This window comes from Trachinotus anak, unplaced genomic scaffold, assembly GCF_046630095.1.
Source record: "Trachinotus anak isolate AG129_WGS33_773 ecotype Australia unplaced genomic scaffold, CSIRO_AGI_Tana_v1 ptg000028l, whole genome shotgun sequence".
NCBI lineage: Eukaryota > Metazoa > Chordata > Actinopteri > Carangiformes > Carangidae > Trachinotus > Trachinotus anak.
In genome coordinates, this window is record NW_027273879.1 from 11,171,183 (window position 1) to 11,191,039 (window position 19,857).

The window sequence follows — 19,857 nt, forward strand, 5'->3', positions numbered from 1 at the left end:
TGAAAGTTCAATTTGATTTTTAATTAAAATATTTTCAGGTTTATTGAACACCGTCGGCTCTTTATCAGAAAAGTGACAATTTATTAGAAAAAGGCTGTCAACTGACAAGCTAACAATTGTTTTCTCTGTGTTTCATCACATTATAGGGTTAGCATAAAAGCTCAGAGAAGTATATTCCCTGAATTGACTGTAAACCTCCACGTGTACTGTGTATTTTTAAATCTGCAAATTATTTGGCCAGATTTTTAAAATTAGAGCAATAAAATGAAAACGTACCACGTATCTATGTAACAGGAGTTGACCGACCTGATCCTGTTGATGTCAGTATGTTTGTTCAAATCTGCCCCCTTAAAATGTAAAGCCATTCATCATTCAGTCACGTTTCCACCTCTTCATTCCAAACAAAGCAGCATTAATGGTTTAGCGTAGTTAAAATATGATCTTCCCGCAGAGCATATAATTCAACCTTGTAGCTGTCACAGAACTGATTTTTAAATAATCTCTTTTTTTGGTCATATCACCCAGCATTGATGCAATTGTAAAATTCCTAAACAAAATTAAACAAACATGAAATGTAATCTTGCAAGGCAAAGCAATGTACATCTGTTAACATATTGTTCTGGTTACAAAACGTGTCCTCAGCAGAAATTGAGATTTATAAACAAATGTTTTAACAAAATACTTGAAATAATCTGAAATGCCAAATATTTCAGGAGCTTAAGAACATTAAAAAATTCTCTGATTTCTGGGCAGCGATGTCCCAGTGTAGTAACAGTCCAGTAGTAATAACACACACATTTCTTAGGAATGTGTGATCCGACACCTGGAGACAATTCAGCAAACGATCTTTGGCCCCATCTGCATCTTTAAAGTTCTCCGTGACCAACTTCGTCTTTGAGTCGTTCGTCTTGGTTGGCTTCAGCCTGAGGTTCTTTCATGTTGGCAAAGGCAACCTCTCTTGTCAGCTGTTCCAGAGGAGGCAGGCCCACCGCCAGGTTCCTCATAGCAATGGCTGTCATCAAGAATCTTAAGGAAAAGGAGATGAAGTAAATGAGATACAGTCCATTTTAGTGGTTGGTTGGACATTTTCTGTGGCACGTTGACAACTCACCCTCTCCGTATTGTATAGTACTTTTTCACAGCAAACCGTTCCAGTCGCTCCAGCACGCCGGCCTCCCTGCGTTTCTTCACCTCCTTCATGCGTCGCTGCCTTTTCAGGAACAGCCGCACAATCGGGTCAGTGGCATTGACCTCTGACCCTTCCAGATCGTCTGCAGCAAGAAGAGGCTGCAGCTCAGGAGGGAGAGGCTCAGTTTCTGTGGGATGAAAATCCAGTCAGCATCTGATGATTTCTGAGCTCTTCAGCAAAGAGCTTAATTTGCATTTAAACAAAAAAGGAGAACGTTGACAAACTGGCTGGGAGCTGAACAAGATCTTTTTCAGCTTGCAGTTTATATAACTGAAATATGTGCCATGACATATGAAACCACTTTTACTACACTTTCTTTTTTTTATTTTGAATTGGATCCTATTTTTTAAATACAATACTCCACTATTAAAGTGCTACCCCTGCTGGTATGACCATGTCTTCACCTGTCCCATTGCGAATGCGCTCCTGGAGCTCGAACAGTTTGGTGAAGTTCTCCAGTAGCGCCGCCTCTGTAGTGTTGACATAGATGTACATGTAGCAAGAAGGATCCTCAGACACTGTGTACACCTTATGATAAGCCCCAGCAGGTACCTACATACACATATTCACATTATTGGAAAAGCTTCTTGTGTTCAGATTACACAGTCTAATATTAACAGGGATGATGGTGTGCAGCTGTACCTTGATCTGCTCACCAGGCTGCAGACTGTAGTTCTTTTTCTCATCCACAATCTCCACGTTCACCTTACCCTGCAACACATGGATGCTGGTGTTGCCCAGATCTTCACTCACAAAATTTTCTAAGTGGAGACCTAAAAGTTAACATACTGTCAGTTAGCACAGAGGCAACAAGATGGAATAAGGGTACACAAAACAAACGCAACTTTTCCATCAGCATGAATTGATAGATAGGACAAGGGGACTTTCCTAACCTGGGAAATCAGCGATAAAGACGATCTCAGTCTGATTGTCCAAAGTGCCCTCAATCTCCTGGAACTTGGCTCTCCAAGGTGAGAGATCCACCAGCAGCGGCATCAGCCATGGGTTTGGTTTGAAAGGCGACCAATCAGCCTTCACAATGTCCACACGGGGATCAAAGATCCTTAGAGAAGAGTCCAGGGCAAATCAGTTCAACATTCCGGTAATACATCTGAAGAAATGATCGCTCATTAAGCTTTTCTATCTTTTGCTCTCATACCTTTGCTGGAAGCGTTCATTGATGGATACCCAGATATCAAAGTAAATTTCAGGATCAGAGATGTTATAGCGAGGCAGGAACTGACTGAGGCACGTGGCGTACTGCTTCAGCATGTCACCGTGATCTTTCCACCGACGGCTCTGTGTGAACACCTGCAGTACACAGATAATTTGATGATTAATATTAATCAGCCACCGAAATGAAAACGAGAGAAAAATATGACAATGTCAAGGGTCAAGTCAGACAGGGATATAAATACTGATAACAGTGATAAGTAAAAAAAAAACTGCAACAGTCATCAGCTAAGTGATTTAAAGCTGTTCTGTGAGCATGACTTATTTCTGATTTCAGATATATTGTTAGGCCCAGATAAATAAATGGAGGTCATGTAATGCTCACACTGTGTTATCCCTGAAACTCACCCCTGGGTTCAGATATCCGATTTCTCCAGTTTTTCCATCTTTGTATGTGATCTTAACATGCTGATGGCTGCGGGAGTGAACCATCATGTCCCAAGAGTAGCCATACAAGCCATTGGTCCAGTTGTTGTAACCCTGGACAATAAAACATTATTATTAGGCTAATTTCATGCTAATACAAAAAAAAAAAAAGATTTTTAACCATTTTCACCAGATCCAAGAATTTAAATTCATATATAAGAAAAATAACAAAAGACAAAAAAAAGTCCATATCTGTCTCTCCAGGGCTTTCACCCTTCTACTGACAACACCAGTCTGAGCTGTTGTTTGCTGTGGACCAATGACTGTTGACTCTGATTGAGCAAGTGTCAGTGTGGTGACTCAGGGAGCATTTAAGAGGCTTTTGCTGAGATTGAAGTGCAATCCTTTTAAACAGCAGCTCTAAGTGTAGAAAAGTACTGCATCAATTTACGCGCTGTTTTTTAGTGTACAGGCCGTTTTAGGCTAAAAAAAAAAAAACATGGGAGGCAGACATACCTGTGTGATGAAGTGGGAGTAAGGCAGGAAGAACTGTTCAATTATGTAGATTATAGTAAAAATGGCTGCCAGCTTGTGCTTAAATCTAAATTTGGAAGCTTTGGAGACAGGCGGGGTCTCCTGGCGTTCGGCACTGGTGCTCTGGATTTCTTGGTAAACACAAGAAGGGCTGGGCTGAGGGTCCAGTGAGGTGATTGGCAGGACTGCCCTGAGGAATCCTGGGAAATGGGAGAAGAATCTTCTTGGCCAGTCGGGATAGCAGAAGAGAGGACTGGTGGTCAGCATTGTGTAGGAAAACATCCCTGAGGAGGATTCACAGTCTCAATCAGTGGAAGGTAAAATGACTCCCCGCAAATGAAGAGGCAGAATTAAAATTATTCAAGGGCACAAGAAATGTGTTTTCAGTGAAGCAAGGCAATGGACTTACCAATGCTGAAGAGCTGAGAGTTCATACAGTGGAAGTAGGTGACAAAGAAAATTCCATAGGGCCGTGTGGCGTCAAAAAACAGCAGGTAGCCGGCGGTCAGATCCAGAATGAGACCGCCTCCATGCACAACCAGCAGACTTACTAGCTCCACAGGGAGGATCACTCTGAAAAATAATATGTGGTGCAGCAAGATCAGAGTGGGAGTACTGAGATACAGCCATAAATAATTAAAAGCTAAAATAACTGGACTCAGCTGCTTCATAAAACCTACTTGAAAGGATCAAAAAGCCAGTGGTGTGCCAAGTATGACATGGAGTATCCCTCCACCCAATCAGCATCCAACTTTTTGACTCCAGCGATGAAGTATACGATAAATATCTTTAAGGAACAACAAACACACAGTTTTGACTGCCTGTATCCAAGTTGTGTTCATTAATAACTTTAGCTGAAAAATCTGACTGAAAACGTAGGAAGTCACAGATGCACAAACCTGTGTCCTCAACAAGGTGTAATTCCACAGAGGCACATGAGCGTTCCTTATAGACGGTCTGCGCAATCCATCAATTGACCTACAAACAGGCACAGGCTTTAAATGTCTCCCAATGTTAGGCTTACACATATAGACAGAACGCAAACACACAAGTGCACAAAAAGACAACACGACAAACATCATCTCACCAGTATCTGTTGCTATCCATGAGTGTGAGCTGGAATCCAATGAGGCCATAGAGGTACGAGTGATTGTTCCAGGCCGTTTTGTCCAGAAAGAAGATGTACCAGTAGGTGGAGATGAACATCAGGCAGGAGAGACGGTAGAAACAACCAAGCATGATGCCCAAGCAGCCTTCAGTTAGAAACACAAACACACAATTAAAGTTATGATGATAATCACTGTGGTCGCTTCTATGAATGTTAATGTTGTTTCTATACTGAAGTGCCATATACAAAGTTTTATTGATGGTTTTACTTTTCGAAAATGTCAGTAATGTGAAAAATCCATCAAAAAAAATTAAGGACTTTTGATTTCTACTCTATTGTATAATCGAGGTGAAGCTAGCATGTGAATTTTTTTCTAGGAGAGGCAGATGTTGTTCAAAATGTTCAAATCAGGAGTAGAACATTTAATTTATACCCAAAATAGTGTCCACCTTGTAAAATACTTGGTTTGGCTTGACCCTATTGATTTTTAAAAATTGATCAGTACTATTTACTTTGATTATCATTGTGTTCTGCTCTTTGTTTGCTTTCTATCTTAAGCTATAGCATTTGCGTTAAAGATTTTGCAGAGGTTAGTGACCTGGGGGGAAAATAAAAGAGGAAAATTGCAGGTCTGGTGTATGTGCTTTCATCTTCACCACAGACAGCCGCCCCACAGAGACTGTCTCCTATAAAATGAAGGCATCAGCGTAGACCCAAGTAGGAAGGGGGACCCCTTACTTCTCTGAACCTCTGTAAACACTGAGGTTTGAACTGTTCAACATCAGGTCTGTTGGACATAATCTCTTAATACAAAACAAGGAGCGTGACCCACCGAGGAACATCACCACATATACCAGGTACATCCAGTCCATTGGGAGGGGCTGTAAAAAATTGAAGAGGGGAAAGCGGCACACAGGGGCCCCATCCAGGTACTTGTAGTCCAGGTGACTGAGGCCACGTTCCTGTGTGACGTCGATGGCCATTACCAAACCTGCAGGAAAGACACATATTGGAGGAGGACACTATTATGAAGGCTGTGCAAGCCTGCTTTGGCAAGCTGAGATATTTACCTAAGATTAAGTCTTTCCTTTCATCTGCAGATCTAGAGAAGGTCATCCATGCTTTTATCTCCTTTAGACTGGACTATTGCTACGCTCTTTATTCCGGTATCAGCAGGCGAAACATCCAAAGACTACAGCTGATAAAAAACATTGCCGCCAGGCTTTTCTTGTTTTAGATTCCTGTTTTTGCTTTAATACTTTTATTCCCTGTTTTCACTGCAAAGCCCATTGTAACTCTGCTTTGAAAGGCGCTGTATAAATAAAGTTATTAGTATTATTTTGCAACAGGTTTGAGACTATTCTCAAACCTGTTGCAAAGTCAGTCAGAAGCAGTGAGTAGACTGAGCTAATGGCTGCTGGTTTAACTCACCAAACAAGCAGCGGAAGATGCCGAGGGATGCAGGGTCAGTGGGACGGTTCAGGAGGGCCACCAGGCTCTGCCAGGAGGTCAGGTCCTCCTTCTTGAACCCAAAGATCTGCTCCATCTTGCTCTTGGTCTGTGGTGTGTCTTTTTTAGGAGCTGCGGCCTTCTTTTTGCGTTGTTCCTCCCCATCACTGCCCACAAGAGCACCTGCAGGTTAAACAAGACAACAAAAGGTTGGTTCTGTTATGGCTATGAGCAAGATATTGTGTGCTAAGCACTAATTTATTGTGCTTTACGTTGAAAAGCTGGAAATCCCTGCACGATTTACAAAACATTCAGCTGTACCTTTACCCCAAACAGGGCTATGGTTTAACTAGCAGCTTATCCCTGGCTAAATGCAGGTCTAACTGGTTATTATTACATTGACTGAACAACAACACAACGCCTCCCTGACTGTCACTGCGACCAGGAACTTCACCTGCGACTGCGTCCCTCGTCTCCATGCTGAAAAATGTCCAGTACAAAACCGGATTTGGAATCGAGACAGGGGGGTTTCTCTGCTCTCCCTGCCCAGGGTGGAGGGGTCCAGCCTGGTCACGTCAATGAAACGGACAAAGTTACGTGTCACAGTCCCACACACACAGGCAGGTCGTGGAAGAGGAGGAGGAGGAGGAGGAGGAGGAGGAAGATGGGTTGGGAGGGATTGGAATGTTGTGAAATAGTTGCTCGTCGTTTATTGGCTGGTTCCTCTGATGGCCACGCCCACCAGAGGGAGCACCTAAGACGTCACATCCGGACTGCTTTTTGTTATATATTTTTTCGAGGAGTACATGTTACAGTCAGTGCATCAGTGTGTAATGATTATAGGGGGAAATGATCAGTGCAACAGCAATGCAAGAAAACAGCTATTAAATGAGCAAAACAGGCTGTTAGGTAACTTTATAAATCTACTGATGTGTATGTACAAAAAATAAAACACATACAATACTGTGCAAGGCTTTTAGGCACTAAAGTAAAGGGAGGATGCTTTCAAATAATATATCATAATGAAATGAATAGTTTTTATTTATCAAATCACTATCAACATGTAAACTGGAAATTTCTTTCTTTAAAAAAAAAACAAACATTTATGTGTTCTAGGAAATATTTTAGAGGTACTGCCTTTACAGTGATGACGCGTTTATGAATAGTGCATGAAGTTTTTTTTGTTCAGTAAAACTAGAATAAACCGTTAGTTTACGTGCATTTTATATGCACCTTTTTTCTTTTTGAACACTTCCCCCAACCACTGTCTTGACTACATTACAACAGGATACCACTGGAGGGCAGTCATGTATTGTTTATTTATACCTGTTCATATTGTATTTTGTTCACTAACCTAGAGGTTTCAGAAAGATCTTGTACTGTGGAGGGTTTACTCTCAGGATTTTAGGAATTTTATGTCACATAAATCCAGAATCAGTTTTGTATCGGTGGATCTGGCCTTGATAGGCAATGTAGTTCATAGACCAGTTTTTATTTAAAAGCATGTCTGTAAGCTAATTATCTCGTCAGAGTGGTAGGAAGAGTAAAGCTTTTGTGATTTTTTTTTCTTTAGGGGTTTGAAAGTTGACCACCTCTGCTGAAACCTAACTGTCTGAAACTGATGGTATGTTTTGGCCGTTGTAGATGGTTATAAACCAAACACTATCCAACTCAGAGGTTAGGCTCCATTCAGTGAGATCCACCTGGGTGGGTTATTCAAAGCTGAGTGTGAGTGGGTGAAGGGTGTGAGAGGTTTTGAAGTGTACTGAATAGCAGAAACATGAAAGAGTTTTGTGAAATGGTTGCCTTCATGACACTGTCTCATGCCGACAACCAGGTGTGCACACTGAAGCTTTTTAGCATCACAGACATGCATGCTGTTTGGAGCAAATCAGAGTGTTTACAGAGTGTGTCCACAGTGTAATACCTATAGTTAGTACCAAATTACGTAGCTCTTTCCAGGAAACTTCCTTCTCCTTTTTTTCCCCCCATGTTCTGTTCTAACTTGAAGATTTTACCCAGTTATCTGACGATTTGTATCACCACCAGCACCTTTGAAAATGTATTGTGCTTTGTATGTGGTAAAATATGTCACAAATTAAACTTCAAACTTTAACTAATGTATAATAAAATGAATTTGTTCTGAATTCAGCCAACAGAGAGTGCAGAATGACAGTTTTTTTTTTTTTTAAGTTTAAGTATCAAATAAATAAATAAGAGAAAAGCAGTCTTTAATACTACATATATGATATCTCAGGGCATAAATGATTGAATAATCACTTTCACCTTTAAAATTTAAATGCAGCAGTGATAACAGTCTGCATTTAGCAAAGGCTCAAATATGTATGAGGACAAACATTTTGTCTATTTGCCCTTTGGACTCAGCAGGGGCCAGATACACTGGTCAGCAGGGTTCAGCTACTGTCACCTAATGTGTAGGATTAATCATCAAGTTTTCATATGCACATATTATGGGATGATTAATATCTGTGTCAAAAGCCTTATAAGACATTGAACTAAACTAAACAAACAGGTTTGACTGTGTAATCCGCCTGTCTCTCAGCAGGTGGCGCCGCTGAGCAGAGCAGCCGCTTGTGACGTAGACAGCCTAGTAACCACCCAGAGAAGAAGAATAACAAAAGCAGCTACAGACTCTCAGGGTAGTGGTGGCCACACATCATCTCCCCTTTTTGTATTTGCATTAGCACCCATTTCAAAAAAATGTAACTGGAACCAAAGAGGGTTTTGCCGCCTGGAGGCTTGTGTGGAGGAGCAGCTTGTCAGAAGAAGCGCTGTTACTGTCTTCACACGTGTTTTTTTGTCTGGGTACTCGGCAGCTAAGCTAGCTTTGAGGTTAGCTCCTCTTCGGCTGGCTGGTCAGACTGACTGTCCGGGAGATAATCAGCCAGTGTTTACCGTCCAAATTCACCTTAACGCCTCTCCCTCGGCCTGCCCGGTGCCGATCATCAGGTGAGTTAACTCAGTCGTTGTTTTTCTGTGACATACTCTACATGTGGTTTACAGATGCTTGGAGGAGGGAGCCCTGGCATCAGACCCTTGCTATGAACAAGTGTAGCAAATGACACTTAAGTCAGGTTTTGTTTTGTTGCGTCCTAAGACTCGTAAATACAAGTACTTGCAAGTCTCGGGGGGCCTCTGGGGCCACATTTGACCTTTCTTTCAGTCTGGTAGGCAAATGTTAACAGCACCACATTAACTAACACATTTGATCTGTTGTCGTTTGCATTTTTTCATGAACATTTACATAGGTAATGTAATTTTTGATATAGGGTGCTATCGGTGTTTTATTGGTGGGAAAGACAATATTGACAAAATAATATAAGCTGTCTACAATAAGATGCTCAAACACTCTTTCCCTTTCACAAGACAGTCAAGGAAGTTCAGAAAATGACATTGCTAAATTGTAATGCAGATAAGTAATCAGCAACTGTTTTGATCGTCAACATTTGCTGGTTCCTCTTTCACAAATGTGTGAATTTGCAGCTTTTTTCTGTCTTATGTTTTTATGAACTAAATCTTTGGATTTTGGTGTGTAAACAAAACCTGCAATATGAAGAGGTTGCATTGGATCTGCAAAACTGCAATGTGCTTTTTAAAAATTATTTTCTGAAATTTTATAGTCTAAACAATTGATTAATTAAAAAAAAATAAATCAACAGAAAAAATCCATTGCAAGTGGGAGAGACAGAAAACTCCAACACAAGCTATATCACAAAAGTGCAAAAGCCAAAGTCCCTAAGAGTGTGTGCTCTCATTAATATATTGATTTACAAAGCGATGTTGCAATGTGAAGATACAGTAGGGCTGACCTGTTATTTCTGACAATTGCTTTGTTTGTTTCATGTGTCTTTGAGAGGGTAGAGATGGGAAGTCTGGGCAGCAGGTTCCAGTCCCCCTCTCAGGGCCCAGAGGAGGCTTTGGAGGGCACAAGTACCAGCCGCAAACACAGCTGTGAGTGTAAGAAGAGGAAAAGAAATGCCCAGTGTGACTGTGACAGTGAACAAGAGGAGGACGATGCCTTACTAGACACACCTCGCAGGCAAGTCCAGTCAAAGATCCTATGATCAATTCAGTGTGAAATATCTTTCACTCGTCAATATTTTGGCTGACCCTGGCTTTGCTCTTTCCTCTGTTGTTTCTTTGTGTTTTCCAAACGTGAGCAGGAAGAAACTGAAAAGCACGTCACGATACATTTATCAAACCTTGTTCCTAAATGGCGAAAACAGTGACATTCGAATCTCCGCTCTGGGACAGGAGTGGAACCTCCACAAAGTGTATCTGTGCCAGGTAAAATATAATGACACAAAAACACCTCTCACACAGCCTGTGATATATTCTTTCACGTGGGTTATCCTTATTATTTAGTACTCATTCTTCCTCTTCCTTTCATGTCCCAGTCCGGATATTTCTCCAGTATGTTCAGCGGCTCGTGGAAGGAGTCCAACATGATGGAAATCAACTTGGAGATCCCGGACCAGAACATTGACACTGAAGGTGAGAGCACTCAAGTGACAGGAATCAGCAGTCGACTGTGTTTGTTTGTTTATATGTTTTACTAATAGCTCTTTACTGCTTAATGTGTGTAGCTCTTCAGGTTGTATTTGGATCCCTGTACCGGGACGATGTTCTGATCAAGCCCAGCAGAGTCGTCAGTATACTTGCCGCTGCTTGTATGCTACAACTGGTCAGTAAATTGAAAGAAGTCAGTTATTGTCGCAAATGTGAAAATCACAGTTTTGATTTTGTATAAATGCAGTCATTTGACACAAAACCTAGTCAAGTCTCATGGCTGGTTGTTGTCTGCAGGATGGTTTGATCCAGCAGTGTGGAGAGACCATGAAGGAAAACATCAGTGCGAAGACTGTGTGTGGCTACTATGCTTGTGCCAGTATCTACGGCCTGGATTCAGTCATGAAAAAGTCAGATTTGTATTCATCTAACTTATTTTAAATCACCACAATTAATAGGTAATTTATGCTGTATATTGTGATTGTGCATCTCTTGCTGCAGGTGTCTCGAGTGGCTTCTGAACAACCTGATGACCCACCAAAATGTTGACCTGATGAAAGAACTGGGGTTTGTGTGCTCAGCTCAGAATTCTTTAATTTTTATATCATCTTCTAGCTTGTTTACTTTGAGTTATTATTGTAACTTTTCTGATAATGAAATGATCAAATATAATTTTATATTGCTGTTATGCTGCTTTATTGCTGATGCTTTTATTGCTGCATAAAATTGTCTTGATTAGTTTTCGTGCGGCGACAGTGAAATGAAATATCTACTGAACACTTTGTGTTGAGTAGTTTTATTTGAGTAAAAACTTTGTCTTTGACTGTACTAACATTTGTTCCTGCACTGCGTTTACAGGGCAGAGGTGATGGAGCAGCTCATTCAGTCCTCAGACCTTTTTGTCATGCAGGTGGAGATGGATGTATACACTGCTCTGAAAAAGGTAGAAGGAAAAGTTATGTACTTTATAACTCCCAAATATATTCACTGTACTATCAAACTTGTTTCAATAGGTCTCATAATTTTCTCTCTCTGTAGTGGATGTTTCTGCAGCTCAATTCATCGTGGGACGGCCCTATCAAGCAGCTTCTGGCCGATGCTGATGCCTGGCTATGCAAACGCAGGACTGGTACTGTGAAAGCTACGTCTTCTGAAATAGTATATTCATCTGAATCTTTTTATAAAGCGACATGCAAATGTTTTACTCTGCTTTCGATTGCCTTTGGTCTACAGACCTGTGTGAGAGAGAGCCCTTCTTGAACACAGATGAAGGCGCACCTTTTCGTTCAGTTTTCAAATACGTTCGTCTGCAGTATATCATCAACGATCTGGCATCTGCGCGCATCCTGGAGAGAGATAATATTTTGCCCCCTGGTAAGATTTGGTTCTGCGTGACATAATTTCATCATGTACTTTGGTCTCAAAATAAAGAGGTCTTTTATTTCATAACCAAACATCAAAGCCATGTGTTGATGCACTGTGAACATTTTTCTCTTCATGCCTTATATTCCAGATTGGCTAATGTCAGTGTACAAAAACCAGTGGTTTGCAATGCTCCGGACAGAGTTTGACAATGACAATGGGTGAGTATCTGAGACTTAAAGTATTGTAATGAATCAGTGGATTCATTTAACTACTGTGGCATGTTGGTCTAACCTCAAAAACTACATGTATAGAATATGATTTTAAAGTTGTGTGATGCCAAAGGCACCTGTCTGTCATTAGTCCCCAGGAAGCTAACAAAGAGGAGTTTGAGCTGAGCAGTATGAGGTGTGGAAGGAAGCTGACAAAAGATGGAGATGTGAGTCAGACAATCTCACAGTTACAGTTACTTTTGCTCCCATACAGTTAACGCATGTAGTTGCATCATTCTACAGAAAAAAAATGGTATTTTCCTTTCCTCAGTACTGCTGGCGGTGGACAGGCTTTAACTTTGGTTTCGACCTGTTGGTGACCTACACAAACCGCTTCATAGTTTTCAAAAGGAACACTCTGAGTCAGCCATGTGGGGGTGCTGTGAGTCTGCAGCCCCGGAGGCATTTGGCGTACAGGTCAGTGGTGCAGTCAACCTTTGAACAACCACTCTATCTTAAGCCTGCATTTAACTGTCAGTATCATGCAGGTCTAAATATGGAAGATATGTCAAATTGTCTAAAAGCAGTGTGTATTTATCAGCAGCTTTGGTCCGGGAAGACCTTAAACTTACCTTTTTAAAATTTTTCTTTGTCCAGGTTACGTCTTGCCTCCTTTGATAACCGTGGAAAGCTCGTCTGCAGTCGCTCAACAGGTTACCAGCTTCTCACCCTTGAGAAAGACCAGGTCAGTGAGCGCTCTTCAGATATAGATGGCTGCATGTATAAATGGCTCAATTGTGAAGTCAGTTGTCATCTTGCAGACTTTCTTGATAATCTTCCTTTCCGTTCAATCACTCAGGAGTATGTGGTGATGAACCTGGACAGCCGCTTGTTATCATTCCCCCTCTACGTGTGCTGTAACTTCCTGTATACGTCGCCACAGTCGGACAACCGTCCAGATTCCTCAGAACAAGAAAGCACTACACGCAGTGTGTCTTGATGCCTGTCCAACTGCTAACATTCCTCTGGTGACGCTGAGACACTGACACAAGCTTGTATGTACAATCCACTGCCATATTTAACACCATTTCCACATTGGACATATCGTCTGCATGCTCTGTAACTCAGTGAGGTGTGATGGGAAAATGTTTTGTATCTATGTATCCAGTGTTTTGGCACATTCTGAGTTATCTGTACATGGAATTTACAGTATGACAGAGACACATCACAGTGGCCAGGAAGGATTACGCCACTCTTCACCTTCAGAGCAGCTTCACTTCTCGGATCTCTGTCATGAACTGTCTGCACTGAGATGGTGAGCCATTCATGAAGATGGAAAACCTCCAGTGTTTTTTGATAAAAATCTAATGTGGACTTAAGAATAATGGCCACATGATGTTTAGATCTGGTGTTTGTGAAGATTTAGAAAGGGTCTCACCTCATACTATTAATGAAACCACTCTGTGTGTATGGGAGCATTATCATCCTGGAATGTGGGGAACATGACCAGAGGGTGAAACTGAACATCACAGTGGAGCAAACCTCAAACCCAGTGACTTCCATGAGAATAACTGGAATACATATCCACTCTTGGCAAACAGAAGTGTGTTGGTTAATGTTTGGATGTCTCCAAATCAAAACCCGCACGTGACTATATATGAAAGACAACTCAACAGATCGTAACTTGTCCGTCACTCAGAGGTCAGTGGACTGTCTCAGAAAAGCTGATAACTGCATCACTAAGATAACTTTGTACTTAAAAGGCGAAAAAAACGTATAACCAGTTGTGTTAGAGAAGCAGTTGTTGCACTGAATTGAATGGGAAGTTTCAAGCCTGTTGTTAACTGTGGGGCGTGGACAAAGGTGTGGTCCTTCACTCTACTGACGGGTGTATTCAAAAACTCAACTCTGCCAGCACTTAAAATCTGTAAGAGGAGTAATTTGCATTTCTGCCACCTGCTTCTGATAGACCTGCCGGCTCATATTTTGCCTGCATTCTGTTTAAGCATCTTTCCCTGCCTTTGCTGCTACATAATAAGTTGCACGCCAACAGGGTTGAATGGAGCACAGCCATTGACTACACCTAAGAGATATCCAACTGATAGATGCAGTAAAAGCAGGATTTTCAGCCTGTCTTCACTCTTTAACTCTACTGGGTCCCTGGGCTAATCTCACTTTGGTAGCTTGGTCTTAAATTGGGGTCGTCTGCATGCTGTTCTACACCAGAGCAACCTCTGTGAAGACTTTCACCACCTGTTCAGTATTATCTAGAGAAAATAGCATCGCCCCTTCCAGAGGACCCAATGGACTTTTTGAAGTAAAAACTGCAAAACCAGCATCATACAGTCAGAGAGCCAGGCTTAACCCGACAACCTGTCTTCATGAGACACGAGGCTCCAGCAGTCTTAAGGTGTTTGCCTCAGCTACACAGTTTACAGTTAGAAAACCTGCCACTGACACCAGCTCTGATCTTCACTGCATACTACAAATATCCCCTGCTATCCGTTTGCAATTTAGTCAGTTCATTTCATTATATCAACTTTATATTGTGTTGTGAAGGCACATGTGAGCAGAGCTGTCAGACTGCTCCCCTCACCACATGAAGTACCTTTGCAGTGATGTTGTACTATTTTTTTGATTAGGTAACAGTTTGTTTGGCAGTTTTGTAAATTTATTACCTCATTTTGTTTTGAAATCTAATAAATATGGGGATTTTCAGACTTGTAAAGCAACTGCTAATTAATTCTAGTCAGTATGACTCTGTATAGCTGCAACTGTAACTGTCATCAAGTTAAACGTTAAAGGTGTTTTTATTTGGCATTTATTTATTTTTTACTTCATTTGTATTTGTATGGATTTATTTTTGCAAAGGAAAATATGTACACAATTATCAACTGCCAATAAAACTGCCCATTCACATGGGCTGTGGTGCTATCACATGATCAGTCTTTACTACAGCAGCTCAATTAATTCTCTATTTAGGCTTTTGTAGCTAATGAACTTGATGAATATTGACCCTTTCATCTCCTGCAAATGTTTTTATGCCTCTGCACCAGTTACGGCTGTAGTCAGACACTCAGTTCATACGCTAATTATAACAGAATTTCACACAAATGTCAGGCTCATAGGATGAAATGATTAAATATCCTATCAGAATATATCCAATCAGTCAAAGGTCATCTTCACTGTGACATCATAATGTTCTGCAAAAACACCTTTCCAGCCATTATTCAACACTGTGACTCAGTAACAGGAGGGGAGGTTGTGACCATATTTCCTGTGACTGGTCAACAGAGGCAACAGAACTTTACTGCAGTAAAGTTTGAGTATAATACTCCTTTCATTTCCCTTGCTAAATGTTGCTTTGATGGAAAAAACAATCCTAGACACAGAGGAGTTTAGAGAGGAGAGTTTTATCAAGACTAAGTCTTTCACTTGTTATTTTATATTGATATGAACTGAGTCTTCTATCGGAATATCACACAGTTGTTTCACATCCCATTTACTCTTTTAATTGTTGTCAGAAAATGATGCTGTGGTTCCTTCATTATTGATGGATATAATTTCACTTTATCAGCTTTGCATCATCTGCTGATCCTTATTCTCAGGCTTGGTGTAATATGCTCTGTGTTATTGATACCCTGTTCAGTTCTTGTTCACTTCAGCAGACAGGCTGCAGAATTAAAATAGTTACCCTAGCTATGACATGAAAACATTTTCTAAATGAACATTGACAGTATATTAGATATGGATCAGTTACATGGGTTGCGGGTTAAACATCAGATCAACAATGTGTTTACAGCTTCTTGTGTTCATTCTCGGGCTGCCACCATACAGTGTTGCCTTTGTTGTACCATTATTTGTATATATTTGAGAATGTTCTTTTGCAGTCATTAAAATACATGTAACAAAAATATCACTGGTGCTCATTATTGTTGTTGAAATTAAGGAAGTAATGCAATCCAGAACCTGTTACATTTACAGTACTTTTAATTCAGTTATATAAACACCTCTCACTGTGGGAGGTAAGACAATCATAGGATGACTCACAATAAAAAATGAACAGGGGATGAGGGGGCTGATGACGGCAAGGAACTGAGAGGAAGCATTTTGAAAACTAGGCATAAATAAATGCACATCTGAATCACACTGATTGCATGGTGAACTGAATATTTTGAAATGTGACCCTCACTGAGTTTTTACGCTGCTATCTTGCTCACACACACACACACACACACACACACACCAATGTGACACCAGATGTACCACTGAATTTCTCTGATTACACAGAGTACAACAATAAATCTCACAGTGAGCAGTTTGGAATCTCCACAACACCAAAAATTCAGAGTCACAGCCTCTAAAATTTTTCAAAACTCTACCCTTTCCCTCACATTATTTTTAACGCCACTCTCCCTGCCTTTTCATGATGCTCCAGACCCACTATTCTTCAAACTGGCTGAGTCAGCTAACCCTGCACGACTGGATGGACCACCATCCATCCCCGCTCATCACTGCTGTATAGAGTCCAAATTCTCTTTCAGTCTTCGGGTCATGCTGGGGATCAGGTTAATGTGGTCGTCCACACAACTGCCCACACAGCGGTCCATCAGCGATCGAACAGCTGGCTCCTTGGCGCCGGAATCATAAAGATCCTTCGCCTTGTCATTGCAGTGCATCGTGCATCTGGTCAGACGGTCCTGAGGAGGGCAAAGAGGAGAGAAACATGGTTTAGACTTACTAAAGACAAAAGGTATTTAGGCTAAAACTAGGCTACAAAGTTTATGTTTTTATTCAGATTTTAACGGCACACTGAGGTCTGTTTTTCTGTAATCATTTAAGGATTGGATCCAGATGGCACATCCTTCTCAGGAAGTGGAAGACGTCTAATTTCCAGGTCTGGTTGACAAAGTTCGGAAAAGTAGGACTGGACGTATCAGAGGATGGAAAATTATTCCTTCAAGTGGAGCTTGTATATTGCTTTTTATAAATGCATAATCAAAAGGATAACGTGATGATATTGATTTCCATGTGGGAGATATGCTTTTGTACAGCGTCTCTTTTTTATTTCTCCTTCACTTTATTTCTAAGAAAACCCCTGATGATCTCATTTGTTCGACATCATTAATGCAGTTGTATCTAATCTAATATGTTGTTTTTTGCTTTGATTTCCTGACCCTACAAGCCTAAATATTACTACTCCTCTAGGACATTGCTCAGTGTGGATTAAACTCAAGAAACCTGAATTATTCCACTTTAGTAAAACTCTACATAAATACTGACTTTAAAAAGGATTCCAATAAGAAGAAATACAGCAAAACAATTTAAGTAATGGGAATAAATGTTCGTGGCTGCTTTGTTTCCCCTTATGATCATTATAAAGTTAAAGTTTCAGCAGCATTTGAATTGTTTCTGTCAATCTGGACACTCAGGGGCCCCAAACCCCCCCCAACTCACTGAGTGTGTTCCTTGTTAAATCCTGTCAGTTTATTTTTCAGCAGAATTACACAGAAAGTCTTGAAACTTTTGAAAATCCCCACACACTCGCCAGTTGACAGATAATGCAGTGTTTGCTCAGTGGTGACAACGGACAGAGTCATGTCATGTCTCTCACCTGAAACTTCTCCAGCTCTGAAGTGACCAGTGCCTGGGCCGTGGCCAGCGGAGTGTGACACCTCTCGATGCACTGATGCACCTGAGACATGGAGTCTGTGGAGCGATCGCAGCAGTCTGCGCTGCACTTGAACATGCGACCCTGCAGCAGATAGCGTGACATGTGATGATGCAGAGACAAAGCGCTGCGTGCACCGTGCATGTGTCCACAGGTAAGACACCTACCTGCATTTTACGGATGTGGTCTCTCTCCAGGCTTTGGACCATTTGTTCCACCACATTTTGCACGCGTGTCTGGTGTGCCTCTGCCATCTGCGCTCGTCCTGCCCACTCACAAAGTCTTGGGAAATATTTAAGCCAAGTTTAGTAATATCTAAACCGAACCGGACTGCCGCGATGTACCTGCCTGCTTTCTACTTTACAGTTTTATAATAACTAAGGTCACCTCCATTCAAGCATGGTTCAGGATGAGATGATTGCGTCACTTCCGCTTTTCTTCCGCAACCGGTTTGAGAAAAAAAAAAAAAAATCCTCTTCCGTTTGGGTTAGACTTCAAAATTAACTCCCAGGAGTTTTCCGATTGTATCCACACAGCCTCCTCTGATAATGTATTAGATTGTCACAGGTCTCCCTTTTTTCCTGTCTCAATATTTATATATATTTTGTGTGAAATAAAAATGTATATTTTTCCCTCCCTGCCCAGCAAGACAAATACAAATTCTTTATAAAAAACATGCATTTCATTTATTTATTTTTATTTTTATTTTTTAACAAATTGAAACTATTTTAAAAACACTGGCAGAGACGTCAACCTGAAGTTAGCATAACATCCGGTAACAAGATGGGTTGAGGTGCTTTTTACATGGCGGAATGTTCGCTGAGCGTTCCCGGGGGAACCTTCGCGGAACGTTCCTCAAACGTTCCCAGGGAAACGTTCGCTGAACGATCGCCGCGGAACGTTCCCCAAACGTTTCCGGGGGAACGTTTTCGGGTGGGAACCTTCAGAGTATCCCAACAAGTATAATCAGTTGCAATTTGTGGATTTAAATGAATGCTCTCCATCAAGTTATGTTCACTTCTCCTGTCAGTTTCAACCAGCACTTCAAACACTTTAGATGCCACAGAAAAAAAAAACTCATTTCACGTTGCCTTTTATTTCTAAAAATAAAAGATAAAGTCTGTCATTGGGCTTCTCCAACAGGGGATAAAATGTACAATATGACCAAATCAACATGGATAATTTAAAAACTCATGATTGAAAACATGCTTTGTCAGCTGAGGCCTCATTCAAGATCATATTTTTATATTCCCCTCCCTGCCCAGCAAGACAAATACAAGTTCTTTATAAACAACATGCATTTCATTTTTTTATTTTTATTTATTTTTTAACAAATTGAAACTATTTTAAAAACACTGTCAACCTGAAGTTAGCATAACATCCGGTAACAAGATGGTTACTTGTTGAGGCGCTTTTTACAGCGCGGAACGTTCACTGAACGATCGCCGCGGAACGTTCCCGGAACGTTCGCGGAACGATCGCCGCGGAACCTTCACTGAACGTTCGCTGAACGTTCGCCGCGGAACGTTCCCGGAACGTTCGCGGAACGCTCGCCGCGGAACCTTCACTGAACGTTCGCTGAACGTTCGCCGCGGAACGTTCCCCAAACGTAAAACTATAACTGAGTCCGGCCTGGATGCAGCGTCCTCCGGGTCAGCAGCGGTGGCCTGAGCTGCTGCAGCCCGCTGCCCCTCTCTGTCCCTGAGGGGAAGAACCGTCCTGGTCGTCCTCATCATCGCCTCTCCAACTCCCCACGTCCTCAGTGTGTGTAGCTAAATGTTCAGTGGCATTCATCATTTAAATTCAATCTTTATAAAAAATAATTTTGATATATTTTTCATTTTCAAATCAAATATCTGTGAAATAGAACTGTGAAAAATAGAAAGAGGGCTAAGTAATGACGGGACATAAAGCTTAACTTCAGCCCTGCAGTTTTGATTTTTTTTTTTTTAAAGAAGACATGCCGTATAAATCTGCTTCTAAATGAGAGAAAGTAAACGTAATAACTTTATCTGATGAGTTGTAGTTATCTGTCACATGCAGCATCCATATCTTAAAAATGCCTAAAAGACAATTTAAACGCAATATTTTTGCCTGGTTTTTAAAATGTTGATTCCAATGTGACTTTAGGCTCTAAAGCTTCAGACTGAATGTTCTTGCCGTGTTTAAAGCCCCGGGCCGGTCCTGTATTAGTCTGTTACTA

The 19,857-nt window shown here is 41.2% G+C and overlaps 3 protein-coding genes across 4 annotated transcripts; 1 reads left to right on the forward strand and 2 right to left on the reverse strand.

Moving 5' to 3' along the window:
* ggcx (gamma-glutamyl carboxylase) lies at nucleotides 1–6,498 on the reverse strand. The gene is made up of 15 exons (XM_071465594.1): nucleotides 6,334–6,498; nucleotides 5,862–6,062; nucleotides 5,263–5,421; nucleotides 4,410–4,575; nucleotides 4,222–4,300; nucleotides 4,003–4,109; nucleotides 3,732–3,895; nucleotides 3,305–3,606; nucleotides 2,771–2,902; nucleotides 2,349–2,500; nucleotides 2,083–2,252; nucleotides 1,832–1,962; nucleotides 1,594–1,741; nucleotides 1,112–1,316; nucleotides 1–1,026 (listed from the first exon to the last, which is right to left on the reverse strand). Exons 1-15 carry the CDS (start codon nucleotides 6,356–6,358, stop codon nucleotides 867–869), a joined length of 2,301 nt encoding a protein of 766 aa, XP_071321695.1. The 5' UTR covers nucleotides 6,359–6,498; the 3' UTR covers nucleotides 1–866.
* A 2,210-nt stretch (nucleotides 6,499–8,708) lies between these two features.
* On the forward strand, nucleotides 8,709–14,920 carry gmcl1 (germ cell-less, spermatogenesis associated). 2 transcript variants are annotated; one of them, XM_071466185.1, is made up of 15 exons: nucleotides 8,709–8,849; nucleotides 9,762–9,943; nucleotides 10,068–10,187; nucleotides 10,298–10,394; nucleotides 10,487–10,584; nucleotides 10,707–10,819; nucleotides 10,911–10,976; nucleotides 11,268–11,352; nucleotides 11,448–11,538; nucleotides 11,643–11,783; nucleotides 11,923–11,992; nucleotides 12,135–12,210; nucleotides 12,315–12,460; nucleotides 12,641–12,728; nucleotides 12,843–14,920. In XM_071466185.1, exons 2-15 carry the CDS (start codon nucleotides 9,764–9,766, stop codon nucleotides 12,981–12,983), a joined length of 1,512 nt encoding a protein of 503 aa, XP_071322286.1. In that variant the 5' UTR covers nucleotides 8,709–8,849; nucleotides 9,762–9,763; the 3' UTR covers nucleotides 12,984–14,920. The 2 variants fall into 2 exon arrangements, with proteins under 2 accessions (XP_071322286.1, XP_071322287.1); XM_071466186.1 differs by having other exon boundaries at nucleotides 8,717–8,849; nucleotides 9,757–9,943.
* A 1,035-nt stretch (nucleotides 14,921–15,955) lies between these two features.
* Nucleotides 15,956–18,080, reverse strand: fam136a (family with sequence similarity 136 member A). The gene is made up of 3 exons (XM_071466187.1): nucleotides 17,822–18,080; nucleotides 17,598–17,738; nucleotides 15,956–16,683 (listed from the first exon to the last, which is right to left on the reverse strand). Exons 1-3 carry the CDS (start codon nucleotides 17,906–17,908, stop codon nucleotides 16,495–16,497), a joined length of 417 nt encoding a protein of 138 aa, XP_071322288.1. The 5' UTR covers nucleotides 17,909–18,080; the 3' UTR covers nucleotides 15,956–16,494.
* Between the last annotated feature and the right edge of the window lie 1,777 nt (nucleotides 18,081–19,857).

What these genes read in the sequence shown, in the direction of transcription:
- fam136a (XM_071466187.1), bottom strand. Translation starts at nt 17,908, where the DNA reads ATGGCAGAGGCACACCAGACACGCGTGCAAAATGTGGTGGAACAAATG. An exon ending in ACCACATCCGTAAAATGCAG is followed by an intron (nt 17,739 to 17,821) that starts GTAGGTGTCTTA and finishes TATCTGCTGCAG; the next exon opens with GGTCGCATGTTCAAGTGCAG. An exon ending in CAGAGCTGGAGAAGTTTCAG is followed by an intron (nt 16,684 to 17,597) that starts GTGAGAGACATG and finishes TGCCCTCCTCAG; the next exon opens with GACCGTCTGACCAGATGCAC.
- gmcl1 (XM_071466185.1), top strand. Translation starts at nt 9,764, where the DNA reads ATGGGAAGTCTGGGCAGCAGGTTCCAGTCCCCCTCTCAGGGCCCAGAG. An exon ending in GACCTGATGAAAGAACTGGG is followed by an intron (nt 10,977 to 11,267) that starts GTTTGTGTGCTC and finishes CTGCGTTTACAG; the next exon opens with GGCAGAGGTGATGGAGCAGC. An exon ending in AGATAATATTTTGCCCCCTG is followed by an intron (nt 11,784 to 11,922) that starts GTAAGATTTGGT and finishes CTTATATTCCAG; the next exon opens with ATTGGCTAATGTCAGTGTAC.
- ggcx (XM_071465594.1), bottom strand. Translation starts at nt 6,358, where the DNA reads ATGGAGACGAGGGACGCAGTCGCAG. An exon ending in CATCTTCCGCTGCTTGTTTG is followed by an intron (nt 5,422 to 5,861) that starts GTGAGTTAAACC and finishes TCTTTCCTGCAG; the next exon opens with GTTTGGTAATGGCCATCGAC. An exon ending in ATATGTGGTGATGTTCCTCG is followed by an intron (nt 4,576 to 5,262) that starts GTGGGTCACGCT and finishes TTCTAACTGAAG; the next exon opens with GCTGCTTGGGCATCATGCTT.